This window comes from Pelodiscus sinensis, chromosome 4 (assembly GCF_052426305.1).
Source record: "Pelodiscus sinensis isolate ZL-2025 chromosome 4, ASM5242630v1, whole genome shotgun sequence".
Lineage (NCBI taxonomy): Eukaryota > Metazoa > Chordata > Testudines > Trionychidae > Pelodiscus > Pelodiscus sinensis.
The window spans coordinates 125,487,741-125,504,811 of record NC_143055.1 but is presented as its reverse complement, the minus strand read 5'-3'; the positions used below and the strand labels follow the sequence as shown (position 1 = coordinate 125,504,811).

At 42.4% G+C, this 17,071-nt stretch overlaps 1 protein-coding gene across 1 annotated transcript in view; it reads right to left on the bottom strand.

Annotated features, from left to right (window-relative positions):
- RASGEF1B (RasGEF domain family member 1B) overlaps positions 1 to 17,071 on the bottom strand; it is a 324,638-nt gene that overhangs the window by 228,284 nt on the left and 79,283 nt on the right. Inside the window, exon 3 of the mRNA XM_075929472.2 lies at positions 11,796 to 11,849. Coding sequence (XP_075785587.1) covers positions 11,796 to 11,849 — 54 coding nt within the window. The remainder of the gene's footprint in view (positions 1 to 11,795; positions 11,850 to 17,071) is intronic.

Below are 17,071 nucleotides of genomic sequence, written 5' to 3'. Positions count from 1 at the left end.
GAGGGCAGTCCTGGACAGGGGGACAGCCCCCAGCCAGCCCCCTTCACCTGCCTAGTGATTCTGTATCTTTTCTCAAGTATCAGAGGGGTAGCCATGTTAGTCTGAATCTGCAAAAGCGGTGAGGAGTCCTGTGGCACCTTATAGACTAACTGAAGTGTAGGAGCATAAGCTTTCGTGGGCAAAGACCCACTTCATCAGATGCATGTAGTGGAAATTTCCAGAGGCAGGTATAAATATGCAGGCCAGGATCAGGCTGGAGATGACGAGGTGGATCCAATCAAGGAGGATGAGGCCCACTTCTAGCAGCTGATCTGGAGCTGTGAATTCAGTTCATCTTCAAGTTTGACACAATCAACTCTGGATTAAACAAAGACTGTGAATGGCTTGCTAACTACAAAAGCAGCTTCTGCTCTCTTGGAATTCTCACCTCCAGATCAGCTGCTAGAAGTGGGCCTCATCCTCCTTGATTGGATCCCCCTCGTCATCTCCAGCCTGATCCTGGCCTGCATATTTACACCTGCCTCTGGAAATTTCCACTACATGCATCTGACGAAGTGGGTCTTTGCCCACGAAAGCTTATGCTCCTACACTTCAGTTAGTCTATAAGGTGCCACAGGACTCCTCGCCGCTTTTGTATCTTTTCTGTATGGTTTTATGCATCCCCGTACACGAGGGGGGAGCTTTGCCCCCTCTCCCCCCACAAACCCTTACCTTGCTTTAAGTTTTGATAAGAGGAAGGTGCCAAATTCGATGATCCACGCTCTTACCATTGAGGAGGAGTTCTTGAACAAATGGATGGACAGACAGACAGACTCGCTCGCTCGCAAACTCTCTCAAATAGATAGTAGATGTCTAGTTCCAAAATGCTCCTAATATATTCCACCGGCTTCATTTATAGGTCTAGCTCAGCTGACCCAAGTTCCCCTAATCCTGGGTTACATTGCAGGGTAGACACACCTTTAGGGGGCCAGCTCTTGTGGGACAAACCTGTTTCCTCTTCCCTGTGACAAGGGCCTTTCAAGGCTGCACAGCTCCCTGCATTTGACATGCCTGCCTTCCTCAGAGGCTACACACCGTTGCTGTTCATGGGCAAGTTACCAGGCAGCCCTTTCTAAGCAAGCACATTTGTTGAAGTGAAAGCATTACAGAGAAAACCAACAGAAAAAACCTACAAACATGCCAGGAAGTTCAGCAGAGATCCCCCATCACCCAATCCCAGTAATGGTTCCAGCAGGTGGCCAGTTCTTCAAACCCAGCAAGGTGTTTTCCTCTGGTTACAAGTTCATAACAGACTTGGCTCAGAACAAGCAGCCCTGTGAATCTGTGATTTTTCTTCTCCACACAATCAGGTCTTTGATCCGTAGAGACTATGACTAGGTAACCAAACAATAGGTTTCTCAAGACATAGCTTCAAAAGGTTGGATCCAGAGATGGGGAATTTGCACTCCCTTCCCCCAGGTGTTCCCTAGGAAGATAAACAATTATCTCAGAAGTTCCTTCTTTTCTGCAGTCCATAGTTTTAAAATAGCCCCCTGAACATCATAACACTTCCCAGGGTCTTACTTTAGTCCTGTCTCATCCCTAGGGAAATCCGTACAATCCTACAACCTCACAAACATTTGCACTGTAAGGACAATGAATTCTTAAGATATTTAAACTTAACTCACCAAGGTTTGTTCAGGATACTGCTGGAACTTCCAATCACATTTTGGGTTGACTATCAGATAGGAGATATTGCCGCTTCATTTTTGGCATGGGACTCAAAATGAAATGCACAGGAACTTCACAGTGGTGGGCCCTTACCAGGGGTTAATAGCTACAGATGATGACCATGGAGCCACCCTCTCTTGGTTTCAAATTTCACTCGTGTTATGCTATGGGTATTGAATAGAAAGCTTTTAACTGTTTCTGTTTGCATGGCAGCTGGCCTCCCTCCCCTATTCACAGCATTGCTTGTGATTCACTATCATTGATTATATCAGCGGAGCTCTAGGAACAAAGTTTGCGACTCAGCTTGTGTGTTTTCTGCTAGCTGTCTAGAGCATCTGAGTACAAATTATTATAGGGCCTACATAAACTGCAAATGATTTTATAGAAATAGATTCACGAGCAAAGTAGGACCAGAAGACACTATTCTTCAGACTTTGAAGACTGTGACAAGGTCAGGTGAAAAGGTGACAGGAGAGTGACCGAAGGCAGGTATATTGTCCCCAGATTAAACAGGTCCCTTTGCTCTGGAGTAGCCTCTGTTAGCTTACCCAGAGAAATCAAATCACCTGGAGTCAATCAGGAACTTGCTAGACCCAATTAAGGCAGGCTAGCACTGGTTAAAGAGAGGCCCCTTCACTTAGTTCAGTGTGCAAGGAGCTGTGGGTAAGATGTGCTGCTAGTGGACTGGACGGCACAAACTCTATCAGGTACCAGGAGGAAGGCCCTATGATAAGGATAAAGAAAGTACTGGTGAGGGGTGAGGGGGAAGTTGCCCAGGGAATCGTAGTGACCACAGCCACACAGTTGGCTCAGCAGACATTGCAGACAGCTGCTATCCACAGGATCCTAACTGGGACCCGGAGCAGAGAGCGGGCCTGGGTTCTCCCCCATGTCCTAACTCTACTTACCATAGGAGAGATGACCTGGGCAGTGAGACACACCAGAGAGGAAGGGCTACTTTGGAAAGGGGTCTGACCTGTCTCTGACCCACCCAGAGAGGCAGCAGAGACTATAGAGGTGGTTCTCCTCCCTTTCCCCCATGCCGGCCAATGAGGAGGATGACTGAGTAAATGGCAAGTGTGTGCCCAGGGGAAAGCATCTAAACTGAGGGTCACCATGAACCTCGGTGGTGAGCAGGCCACCAAAAAGCACAGAACCCACCACGGCAGAGAAGGAGCACGTCACACAATGTTAAATAGATTAAATGTAGTCTGAATGGATTTCACCTACTGTACTGGAAAAGAAAAGTAAAAGACTAACAGTACACAATGGAAAAAATGCTAATAATTAGATCAACTGGTGTAAATTTGTAAATCTTACTGCTGCCATAATGGAAATTCCATTATCTGTTTTCTTTGCATAAAATACTGTATTTAATGCTCATCCGATCTGAGACAGGGGATTATCTGGTCTGTCGTGCAGACGAAAGGTTTGCAAAGCAGCTTTTAAAGTTGCTTTGACAAGTGAAGAGAGGCGATTGAGCCCTGCTGAATCTGCCTGCCACGGCCTACCCAGGAGTTACTCAAGCCCAGGAAGCAAAATAACATTGCAGCACTCCTCTAGGTTGGTGGTTTCTGCTGCCTATGGCTGCTGCTCACCCTAATTCACTCCGCTGCACCATGGCGCAAATAGACTGAAATTGAAAATGCAATCAATGTCAATAGACAGGCAGCTCTTGGCCACACACAATTATTTTCAGCATACAGGAGGAAACAGTTGCTGGCTGTGTACAGTGATCCTAAGTCCTTAGAGATGTCTGTTTTGAAAGATGGGGGAGCCCTTTCTCTGTCCTTTTTAATGAAGGGATTATTGCCATTGGTGTTGTCAGCTCTGATAACTAGCACATTCTGCCTCTGTGGTTTCTGAGCTATTCAGTGGAAGACAAATCACATTTGCCCTCGTTGACGCAATTGGCTTCTGTCAAATCCACTTTAAGCAACGACACCCAGGCCTTTGTGGTCTTTCAAGAAATACTGTAACTTGTGCAAGTGGGAGATGGCAGGGGAACAAGACGGGCAGCAGATGCTGTCGGAGGCTGTTTGGAGCATTACGTGGAGAATGCTATCAAATTTATTTTCAGAGCTTTCATAAAATACCTCAGACGCAGAGCTTGAAGGAGAGTATAATCATCCGCAATCCAGGGATCCTTCAGAAAAAGAACATGCACTTTTCCCAACCCAAGCCACCTTGATGAGTCCAGAACGTTCTCTCGGACACAGAAGAAAGTCAAGGACTGCCAAATCCACACTGGGATAGGACGAGTGGTGGGCAAGCTGCTGTTTAGTTCCCAGGAGTCTTTTAACATTTGCTCCCTGAAAATTTGGCCCATGATGTTGTAAGACCTACTACCTCCAGGAGTGTGGGGTTGGGTATTTTTAACCTCAAATAATAGTGGGAAAGACCAGGTTTTCAGAACCAGGTAGGTTCTTTCTTTCTCTTTCTCTCTTATTCAGGTGGCTTCTTAAGTTAAGCCACTGTGGTGCTGGTTCAGCCAGTCTGGAACTGCAGTGGAACTTGGCAAATAAGAAAGAGAAGTCACAGAAGATTGGGGGAGTGAAACGGGACCCCTTTGAAAAATCATTGTAGCCTCCCATGTCAAACAGGAAGTAACACCTGGGTGAATCAGGCCCACCATTCAGGAACATTCAGGAAAGATGATTTTGGGAAAGGGACACTGAATATTTCACCCAAGTTACTTGGGTCTGGTAGTGCAGCCTCACCAGTTAGGACATCTCCAGTATCTTGGGATGCAGTTTGCTATGTTTTGCTCTGTGCAAGTCCTTCTTTACCTAGAAGTCAGAGGACCAAATTCTCAGCTGGGGTAAAGTAGGGTAGTTCCAAAGAAGTCAACGAATAGACCGAGGTAGATTCATGCTAGTTTGAACATCAACTGGCCCCAAATAACAATCTTTATGGCAAAACAAAAATAGAAATGTAGTAAAATTCTATTAAGTGAAGCTCCCTATCTTATCATGTTCAAAGGCTTAGCCTTCACTGCTGTCAAACCTATAACCTCAGATAGCCAAATGCAATGGCATTAGACACAAAACAATCTCAGCCTGATATCTGGTTTGCTTTCATCTGAGACTAGACAATTATTTGTGCTTAGAGCCATTTCCATCTCATTAGGCTCCATTTTGTGGGAGAAACGAATCGCCTGGACTTTACTGCATCAGGGAGACAAGACAGAATATCAAGCAATTAGACAGAGTTAAGACGTCCTCTCGTCTTGTTGCCTAATTAACAAAAAAGACATTGTCTTTATAGTTGAATGCGTCATCCCTCATTACATACCCAAAGTTCAGTGATTAAATAAGTCATTTAGCGGCGGATAGGCCTAGTATTACTCCACAAATGAGGGCCTTGTCTTTAATTTTTCTAATTAGCTAAGAAATCAACCACTGCCATGCTGGAATTCTGCAACAGGGAAGAAATTACTACTTACATTAATTAAGTGCAACACTGAGCAGTACTGGAGACCCGCGCTGAACAGACAGGCTATGTTCCTGTAAAGAGAGGATGCACAGTCGTTAATCTATGAATACATTTTGTGCATCTTTCATTGTCCTCCCCCGTCATGTTTCAAAACACAGATGTGACCCAGGTGCACCTCTGCACGAGGGAGTAAAGGAACATAAGTCACCCAACTTGCTCTCCTGTGCTGTCTACTCTTTGCGCTACTAGTAGTCTGAGGGAAAAGCAACTTCCAGGGGGCTACTTTCTGCCATCCCATCAGGATGAGCAGGGAAGACGTAGAGACCCTTCTCTGAACTAACAAAGCACCCGGCACAATGGAACTAGCCTGGAGTGGGAAGAAAAGCTGCATTGGTGAGCCAGGGACCAGATCTTGACTCTGAGCCAGACCGCAGTCCCTGCGCTACTCTTGGGATAGCACAACTGTGCACTGCCCAAATGGGAAAGCCACAAGTGAACCTGTAGTTTGCAATCTGTTTTAGTGACTGTTCCATAGGACATAGACGGCAAGCTCTTTGGGGCATGGAATTAGGGGGTTTCTTCATCTGTACTGCGTGATGAATATCAAGGCACTGGAGAAATAATAAATACCCATTGTTCTATTTCAAGGGGGCTGAAGAAAACACCGGAGCACTGCAGGCCATGATACGGGGTGTGTCTAGACTACCTAGTTTTGTCGACAAAAGTGGACTTTTGTCGACAAAACAATACCAGCGTCTACACTACCGCGGAGTTCTGTCGACATAACGTCGACAGAACTCCGCGGTTTTGTCGACGCTTGTATACCTCATTTTACGAGGCAAAACACCTTCTGTCGACAGAGTTCTGTCGACAGAAGGTGTTATTGCCTGTAACGTTGCGTCCAGACTACGGAGTTCTGTCGACAAAGCGGCTTGCTTTGTCAACAGAACTCCATGTGTCTGGACGCAAATTGTCGACGGAAGTTTTGTCGACAGTACCTGTCGACAAAACTTCCGTCGACAAAACGCGGTAGTCTAGACGTACCCACGGAGCAGTCCAATAGGACAGTACCCTACACTTAGGAGGCTCTTTGCAGGATTAGCGTCTCTCTGAATCTCAGGTGTAATCAACATAAAACAAAGCACTTCTCCCTTACAAGACCCTTCTGTAAATAAGATTATTGTAGAGTCATCGTGTTCAATCACAGGCTTCAATTAGCTCAATTGCAATTTTTTAAAAAAGGTCCAGTGTGTGTAATGTAAACAAATTGGGTAATGAATGAAGGTGAAGAGGGCATTCATAGATGCGGGTTTCCCACTCCTCTGCCTCTCTACAGAGGCAGAGTTAAAGAGTTCCCTTTTGCTCATCAGTTCTACCATGCTGCTAAGCTATGAGTGGGTTCTAACCAAGCCATGGTGTATAAGAAGGTTCATGTCTTTATCCCAAGTCTAAAGCAATGAAGTGAAAGCAGGGAGGCCATAGTGAGGAATAACTGAGTGATAAAGACACCTCTCTGCAATGATGAGCCACAGAGAGGTTTCATCGATGAAATGCACATACAGCACCTGTCACTCAGAAGGCTCCCAATGCACTTTATATAGTGGAAATGGGGTGATTCCACTCTACCAGAAAAGTGAAGCCATTCCTAATGAGGAGCGCTACAGCTGATTAGCTGTGTGGACCAACACTCCTCAGCTGTTTAGGATGTTGAAAATGATGGACCAATAATAGCATGGAGCCCTTAAATAACAACATACCATTAGTTTTTAATATGCTATGGCTCAAAATTGAACAACAATAAAAAAGGCCCAGTAGCATTGTTATAATCAAGGACCGCTATCCTACAATTGGATCCACATGGGCAGACCCTTACATCCATGTGTCCCCCTACTGGAGACTAAAAGGGTCTTCTCACACACACCTAAATAGTAATAGAGATGTAGCTGTGTTAGTCTGGTCTTGCTGAAACAAAAGACAGGACTATGCAGCACTGTAAAGACTAACAAGATGGTTTATAAGGTGATGCTTATCTTTAACATCTTTAAAGATGTTAGTATTTAAAGTGCTGCATAGTCCTGTCTTTTGTTACACCTGATTAAATGCTAACTGAACTTAGTTCATGTAACTAACTTAACTTACAAGTGCTGGGACTAAGCATAGTGAAGTCAAAACCTAACCAGCGCTGTAGGGTTCTCTTTGGGAGCACCCTCCATTATTTTCAAATATCTCAATGCGAGATTATTTTTCACAAATTATTTCAACAACAACTTGTGGGGACCCATTAAATAGTCATCAAAATCATAGTCCTGTCTTTGTATGTGTTGTACAGTGAGGCTTGCACCCAAATTATAGATATTACATAATAATTCAGCATACACAAGAATAGGATGACAATAAAAGTTGAAACTCACAGGAATTTTAAATAGTCTGGGGAAAATGATATCAATAAATAACAGCTATTAAGAAAATCAAGCTAGTACAACAGGAAACACATAGCTTCCCTTTGTGTATTCTCAGAATATACAGATCAGAATTAAGCAGTAATTAATAACAGGCTGAAGGGAGCAGAGAATGCATGCCTTCCTGTAGAGAAGAATGAATATCTTTCTGCACCTTTTGTAAAAGCTTTAGAAAGAGAAAGTGCACGATTACATTAGCCTATGAGCAGGGCTTCATATATTTTGCAACTCTATAGCCCTAGCCCCGGAATTTGCTGCAGAGTCTACCCGCCTCTTCCTACATATTTCTGCTTCAGAATCTAAGGCCTTGTCTACAATGGCATGTTTTGTCACCTGCTTTTTGTCAGGAAAAACACCCAGTTTTGGCAAGAAAATCTTCCACTCCCACAAGAGACTATTGTCTTTTTCCCTCCCTTTATTGTCGACAAAGGGCCAGTATGGACTCTGCTGTTTGTTTTATTGAGAACCGGCTTCTGCCAGTATTCCACAATGCCTGCCCTGATAGCTGTGCTCAGTGTTTTGTGATCTCTGCTGTCCTACAGGCATGTGCCCCTCCCTTTTCAAAGCTCTGGGAAGTACCTGACAGCTGTGTGAGATGTTCCATTTCAGCCATTATAGGGTATGTCTACATTGCATTCCTCTTCCAAGAGAGGAATGAAAATTCAGACGAATGAAATTGCAAATGAAGCACAGATTTGAACTTCCCGCGCTTCATTTGTATAATTGCAAACCGCTGCTATTTCGAAATACCCTATTTCAAAATAAATAACGCTGTGTAGATGCAGTTATTTTGAAAGAAACCCCTTCTTTCGAAATAACCCTTATTCCTAAAAAGATTAATTTTAACGGTTATTTTGAAAGAAGGGGTTTCTTGCAAAACAACCACGTCTACACAGCATTCTTTATTTTGAAATAGGGTATTTCGAAATAGCAGCGGTTTGCAATTATGCAAATGAATCATGGGAAATTCAAATCCGGGCTTCATTTGCAATTTTGCTCATCTGCATTTGCATTCCTCTCTCGGAAGGGGAATGCAATGTAGACATTTTAACAAATCTTTAGCTACTGAGATCTTCATTAGACCTGAGCAAACACTGGAGAAAAACCAAAACAAAAACCTGTTCCCCTTCCCAATATCTGCTCAATTTTTTTTAATGAATTTCCTTCAGCCAGCCTCCCCATCCCCACGTGCCTTATGCTTTGGTATTAATTCACTGACAAAAATATTTCAACCCAAGTGCCTGCATACCCACCCTGTCAGGAAAATGCAACACTAAACAACAAAGCTGATCTGTCTCAAACAATACAGCTTGTATGTCACATATTACAGTGAGATGGTAGAGATCCCTATCGTTACATCACTTAACTCTTTCACTACAAAAGGTTCTTTGCATCTTTTCTTTGAGAAGCTCTTATACCTCCAATATTTGCAGCAACCCATTGGTATATGTCAGATTACAGAAGTGCCTTTTCTTTCTCCTGTGAAATTCCATCCTGGCTTTGCTGAGATATTATGTTAAATATTGCTATTTCCTTAGCTCTTGCTTGCCTTTCTCAAAGCCTGAACTAGTAATCGACAGGGGACACAAGAATTGCTACTTCGACTGACCAAGGTAAACAGACATATTGTTTCTTTGTCCTTCACAGCCACCAGGGTCATTTGCTATAGACTCGTTTTCCTTGTCAGTCTTGTCATTTTTGTTCTTTTCTTTGGGAGACAGTTGAATGATTTGATAGCTGGAGAGTCTAGTTTCCATGTCCATTTGACCCAGCTATTTTCTCATAACACAATCTGCCCCTTTGGTCCCACAGACATGGCTTTGATTAAGTATTTCTATCAAATCATTCTACTTTGAGCGCTGAAAATTCAGACCTTCCAATTTTGGGTCAGTCTTCGTTTCCTTTTCATTACATTTTCTTTGACCTCCTCCTCCTCACATTATTACATTGGGACCAGACAAGCAACTACAGTACCAGTCACTTGATTGTTCCACCCTGGGGAAGTATCAGTTAGGCTTTGAGGCTGTACAATAAAAATAAACCAGAACTGCTAGCTCCTTAATTATTTTTAACTTAAAAGTTTGCACACTCAGGCTCGAGTCTTTCAAGGAAAAAAGTCACTCTCAGCGTCTGTAGCAGGTCAGTGGTACTGCCAAATCCAAGCATTCAAAAATCACGAGTCAGGTCTCAATCAAGAAACTGGCTTACGAAAAAAAAAGATTAAAAATAATGTGTATGGGTTTGTTTTGTACACTTTACTTCTGAGCTTTTAGAGTGGATTTGGGTCACCTTTTACGCTTTTCTCTTCAACCACGAGGGCTAAAAATGAAAGCTAGGATTCTTACCTGATCACGTGACTTCAGGAGACATAAAAGAAAAAACCTAAAATATCATCAGACGCACAACAGAACTGAGAGAGCTGGCCGTCTCTTTTGTTCAGCTATGTCTTAATCTTCACCATCTTCAATGACCACAATTCACCACTGGCTGAGGAACTGGAGAAGAAAACTGAGTGGGGATAGCGGAAGAACAGAGGTACTGCCCTTCACAACTCATCTTTTTCAACAAAATGACCATTGTCCCATAATCAGTCACCATATGACTTAGTGGAGTAGTTTCACAAGGCCCCACGCAGTCAGGAGTGGGCAATACACCGGAGGCAGTTCACCAAGGTTAGCCTCTGATGGGCCACCAGAAATTAATTTACCTACATGTCCACAGGTAAGGCCACTTGCAGCTCCCACAGACTGCTGTTCAGCCAACGGAAGCTGCAGAAGTGGCATGGGTCAGGATGCTGCTCCCCACAGCTCCCATTGGTCAAGAACAGCGATTCACACCAACAGGGCTGTAAGGAGCCACACCTGTGGACACACAGGTGAATAAAATGCCGGTAGCCCACCAGTGGCTAACCCTGGCAAACCGTGTGTGTGTGTGTGTGTGTGTGTGTGTGCGCGTGCGTGTTTGTTTCTGCAGTTAGACATATATTACTAGAGGCCATTCCAGAGATATTTCCTCTTGGAATTCAGAATTAACAATTGTACAATGCCTCCTTCCAAATAGCAAATCCTTGTCTAGAATGTTAAGTAAATACACAGCCATTAATGTCATTGTTTGGGTATGTTTAATCAGGAAAGCAATACTCATCAGGAAATGATGAGACAGCTGATGCTTCCACTGTCCCATTATACTGTGCATTTCTAATAATCCCTTTTCCTGAATGAAGGTAACTCCATCTCTGTGAGTGAAATGTCCTCCAGGTCAGTCTAGAATGACCAATACATTCAACAGGCTAACAGAGGCTGTGCCAGCCTCTCGTGCAAACATTTATGTCCTTGATATACCCATGAGACAGGGCAGAGCCAGAGCCAAGCTGTGGATCCAATACATAAAATAGCCATGAATATTTTATAGAAATTCTAGGAAAACATTTCATAAACAGCACACTACAGATCACCTGACTTTATCCAACTGCTGCATAGCCTAGACCAGAATAGATTATTTCTCCTTTCTCTAGCATGACTATACACTACTATTAGCACCACTTTGACAGAATTATTAGAATTATCAACTGGCAAAAATTGTACAGATGTTGTCTCGCACAGGAAAGATACTGCAAGGGGTATGGATTTTTTCTCATATAATCTCTGAATCGAGTGCTGATTTACTCTGTTTTACTCTGTGGACCTGGGGTAGGAGACTAACTCCAAGATGCAGTGTAGCCATATCTTACTTTTACTGGATCTTCTTCCAACAAATACTAATTCATATACCAGATCTCTTCAGGTAAGCAGGCAGAAAGCTTAAAAAATGATGGTGGTGAATCGCAGTCAGATTTCAATGCAAAAGATTGTGCTTTTAATAAATCACAGAACAACGTACCAAAATCCTAAATGTGAGCGAATACTGAATTGCAGATACCTCCACATGTTCTGTCAATAACATTTTTTCTAATCCTCTAGAACAGAAGCCATGTCACAATGAGAAAGCTCTTGCACACACTCAAGACAACATGAAAGGGAGTTTACCTTTGTTTGAACCACAGCCTGTCAAGTTTCCACTGCTGGGTAATGCATTATTTAATTATAGCAGCTGTCTGCTCTCAGTAAGATGGTTGTGTCTCTTGCTAGACATTCTGAGGCTTAGAAAACCTGTAGCAATTTAAGGAGATGTAAAGCTGAGGGGTTAGCTTACCTGTTTGCGGTCAGATAATGACTTCTCATTGGCCAAGGTACTGAAAGTTGTGATCTGAAAAAAAAATAAGAAATGTGAAAAATCCGTTAACCCAGACTAAATAATTAAGTGGCATATTCACTGCATGGCAAACAGAGATTTCCCCTCTACCAGTGCTGATGGTCAGTGCTTAGAGTCTAGACCAGTGGCTCTCAATATTTCCAGATGACTGTACACCTTTCAGGAGTTTGATTTGTCTTGCGTACCTACAAGTTACACCTCACTTAAAAACGGCATGCTCACAAAATCAGACATAAAAATACAAAAAAGTGTCCTAGCACACTGTTACTGACCAGTTGCTTACTTTCTCATTTTTTACTATGTCATTATAAAATAAAGCAATTGGTATATAAGTATTGTACTTACATTTCAGTGTATAGTACACAGAGTAAATAAATCACTCTCTGTATGAAATTTTAGATTGCACTGACTTTGCTAGTGCCTTTTATGTAGCCTGTTGTAAAACTAGGCAAATATCTAGATGAGTTGAGTATCCTCTGGAAGACCTTTGCGTACCCCCAGAGGTACGTGCACCCTGGCTGAGAACCACTGTTCTAGTTGTCCCAATGCTCATTAAGAGCCAGATGCTTTCCCCATTAACTAACACAGAATAGCATCTTTCACTGCAAATACTCTTGATTTCAATAAGGCTTGTCTTGGGTCAGGTACTGTCCAACCTGAGCAAGGGTGGCAGAATCATGCCCGAAAAATTATAGTGCTCATTGGAATTTAATAGCAAACTACCAACAGCAATGAACAGTCATAGGGACCCTGGCTCAGGAGCAATATTGTTAATTTCATGTTTTGCCTCCACATAGAGATGACTTCTTATTAAAGACGGCTGACTGTGCATTTAATCATGTACATATTCATTCATAATTCCAACTCATGACTCCAACATCCAGAACCTTCATCACGGGAAGGATTCCAGTGACAGCTTGCCCCATTCATGGGGGACTCTGGATTCAATCCCAGACGGGATTAATTTAACCTTCAAAGCACAAGGGCCACACCATGGCAAGGGGGCATGGGACTGAACCCGGCTGACCTTCTCTCTCATAGCAGGCCTATCTCTAATCAGATGTACCCTTGTCATGTGATCTCCATGCTCTGAGATGTAAAGCAGTCACAGGTCAGTGGCTGACTCCAGACTCCCTGAAATGGGACAGTGATCTTCTGATAGGGACGCATGTTAAATAGCCCACTTAGTAAAAGTCCATAAAGAGTAGAACGCATAGAGGCCTTAAAATGGAATGCTCCCTGTACTCAAAAATATCACTTTCTCTCCTCCATCCAAAGCATCAGACTCCCAAATTTCTCTGCCAGCTCACATGGCACCACAAGTATCAAGCAAAGGTACCTTCAGCTTTCCATTCCCTTCGTGTATGTCACTCAGTCTGGTAGAGAACACAGGAATACTCACATTTTATTAAGGCAATTTTATTAAAACACAGTGCTGACTATATTTTTAAATAGCCGACGATGTGCATGTGTGACATTTAGCAGACTCTCTAAAGGTTTAGGACAACCTAATCTTGTGTGAAAGCACAATTTGCCTTTAAGTGCTGAGATCTAGATTAAGATTTTTCCCCAGGATTTTTTTCTTCCGCTATCTAGTGTATGCAGACCCAAAATGCTGTTCGAGGCAGAAGTGTAGTGGGAAACATACTCTGTAGCTCATTTTTGCTGACCTATACATGAAGCAGGTTTTGATGGACACAAGAAAAACAGCTGATGGGAAGCCCAAGCTTATTATTGCTAGCATGCAGAGACACTTAAAAAGTCTTATTCAGTATTTCACTAATCACTTATTATTTGTTTAATATTAACATCTAAAGGAATCAATCAACAATTGTGCCCCATTGGCACTAAACAAACATATCATAAAAAACAACCCCTTCCTTCAAGGGAAACATTTTCTAGAGAAGACAGGCAAAGAGCAGGAGAAAATTATCAAACATACAAACAGAAGGTGGGGAATTGAGGCACAGAACAATTAAGTGATTTGCTCAAGGTCACACAGGCAGTCTGTGATTGAGCTGGGAACTGAATGCAGATCTACTGATTCCCAATCCACCATCTTAATTACCCTTCCTCTAACTGTAGTCCCTAACACTAATGTAATAAATTAATGAGCATTGCTAGGGAACCAGAACATTTTCCAACCCCCAGAGAATTAGCTCTTTTTGACGGCAAACACCCTCCTGCAATTCCCAGACAACACACATTAAAAAGGCAGTTAGGTGGAAACCAGAAATCAGTAACTGCCTGGAGATGCAAACTGCAGTACCGGTGCACACACATCATTTTACATGCAGAACTATAGAAGTTTTAGAGTCACATTTAAGCCCATTTTTTAGTCTCACGGTGACTAGACCTTGACTCTGCACAGGGATTTTCACTCTGAGGTTAGTCTGCAACCAAGCTATAAAGGTTAAGGAATTCTGAATTTAAAAACCAATCCCTGAAATAAGTGTTATTGATGGATGTTCAGTTTAGAGAACAGAAATAGAACTAGTGTGTTATATCCAACTCCTTAGACCAGGGGTGGGGAAACCTTTTTTGGGTCAGGGACTACTGGCCCACAGAAAAATCAGTCCAGTGCTGCACACAAGTGAGAACAAAAAAAACAAACAAACAAAAAAAAACCCCAAAACCATCCCTTACCAATATGGGCTTCCCTAGGCCTTAGCTTCCCCACCCCTGCCTTAGACTGAAGATGGGCCAAAACGTTTTAATGAATGATAAATCTCCATGAAAGTCAAGGAGGGTTTAAAGTCTAATTAACTTTCCCATGTCTTTTCTCTATGCCTGCAATGCTTCTTCACGTTATACCAATGCTAACAATTTCTTGGGCATTTGAGCATGATGGGACATGATTCATGGGCCTATTAAGGAGCATAACATTATCTTGTGAAATAACTTGTATTGCTAGGGCCTAGCAGCTCTACAAAGCAAGAGAGGTCTAATGTGTCGCAGAGACTGGATTTTGTCTTGACTCTAGCCAGCCGGGCCTTCCACAAAATGCACTAGAAACTTTTTGCAAGCATTTAAATAATCATCTTTATTCCTGCTTATACCAGGTCACATTTCCTTCCAGGCCAACTGGGAACAATCATCCTTCTAGACTAATATGCTCGAAAACAGTCTAAAATCATACTCTATGTATAAATGATAAAATGATAATGCTTTCTTGGGGTTTGTGAATACTTGAAATTCAATTAGTCAAGTGAAAAGCATGTAAATGTGCCAGCAGGATTTATTTTCCAAACTAATAACCATCTTCTGCATCCTATTTAGTTAATGAAAATTTGGAGCACTCAGGTAATTAAAAAGAAAACTCGTGACAAAATGCAAACCATAGAAAAATCAAATCTTCTTATATCTTCACTGAATACTAAACATATCCCTTGGTTCACCTAATCAAGACATAATATTTGCTCAGTTGTGATGAGCTAAATTTTATGAGTTCAAGAGACAGGTTAACCTAGGGATAAACAATAGGTGGACCCTAGGCCAAGTCCAAACCACCGGGCACTTCTGAATGTACCCCAAAATCTTTTCATTTGATTATTATCTGATATTTTTATCATCATTATTTTTCTGGAATTTGGACTTTCAGTATACCTTAACCAAGAAATCTGGACCTGGCCAAAAAAGATGACTACCTCTAAGTTAGCCTTTCAAACAGAAATCACGTGAAAATCAAGATCTTTTCTGCATAGTTTTTTAGCTGTTTGTACAAAAATTTGCTTTCAGGGCTACATCCAACTCCTGTGCTGTCAGCTGCATGTATCTCCCACCTTTAATGTTTCATACTTGGTGACTGATTGGAGAATTGATAACTGGTAATGGCACCAGTAACTAAACTGATTACTTGAGACAATCACATTTCAGAATAATAGAATACTTGTAGCCTCTGTTAGTAGCACCGCTATAAACATTATAGCTAGCACCCCCATAGTTCAGGATGAGTAATAGAAACTGCTGACCAAATGTTTGCTGGAAGAGAAGGTCAAGAAAGATTCTAAGATACTTAAACTAGCCCATCAGCTGCTAACAATCACTGATGAGGCAGATAATTTTCATCATCTGGGAAGCAAACCAATCATCTTACCTGATTGTGAGCAGGGCCAAACACCTACAAATTCAACTCAGCACTTTTGAAAATCAACCCATTTTATTCAGCAGCCTCGTTTTAGGCAACCAACCTTGAGAGTTTTGGCCTCAGTCTTCAGAGGAGTTCCTCCATACCGATCACACTTCACTACGCCTCGTTTAGTGGCCAGAAAAACAGCCATTTATTAACATATTCCTTTGTACACATTTTTATGAGTCATTTAGCCAGTGAAAATCTAGTTTGTTCAGTCGGACCACTTACAGGAGCGAGGACTCTGACATGGGAGCCATATAAGTCCACACAAAACTCAGTTCTGTTCCACATTCCCCTTTATGCGTGAAGACAGATGGTCCTCTGCTGAAGGCATTAGAAGGGTGGGGGATGACTCAGCAGATCTGCAGTCCATTCCTAGCTCTGCTGTAGACCTCCTGTGTGACCTTGGGAAGTCACTGGATCTCTCTCAGTTCCCCCTCTGTAAAATGGGAATACTATTTCCATTCTCTCTCACTCCCCCTTTGTCTGTCTTGTCTATTTCAGCCATAAGCTCTTTGGGGCAGGGACCATCTCACACCGTCTTTGTACAATGCCTTGCCCAATGGGGTTGACTGGGCACAAAGGAGAGCGAGGATTACAATGTCTTTGCCATCGACAGCTTTGTGTGAATTGCAATTGTGTTGGACATCTCTTTCAATTCACACTACCTCACTTTCCCCAAGGTACTTTCAGCAAGGCATTCCCCCATCTTTTCCTTTCATTAGTTAATTCTCTCTGACCAGTATGTACCTGAATCTATTCATCGCAAACAAAGACTACATTAATACATAATACAGACTGATGCGATGAACGCAAGGGGAAAATTCACAGCTTGATATAAAGTTATTATTGTAATCACTGGCCACTACAAATCATTTCAATGGAAGCATCACAGTAATGACAGCCTCAAGTCCCTCTCTGATGTGTTCTCGTTGAAAAGCCCAGCACTGATGTTGGTGAATGAACGTTAATTTGCCATTATCTTAGCTGCCCTAACTGGCAGTCTGACGAGAAATCAATAGCTTCACAATTTAACTACTGGCTAGAAAGGGGAAAAAAAAAAAAAAAAAACCACAACGGGTTT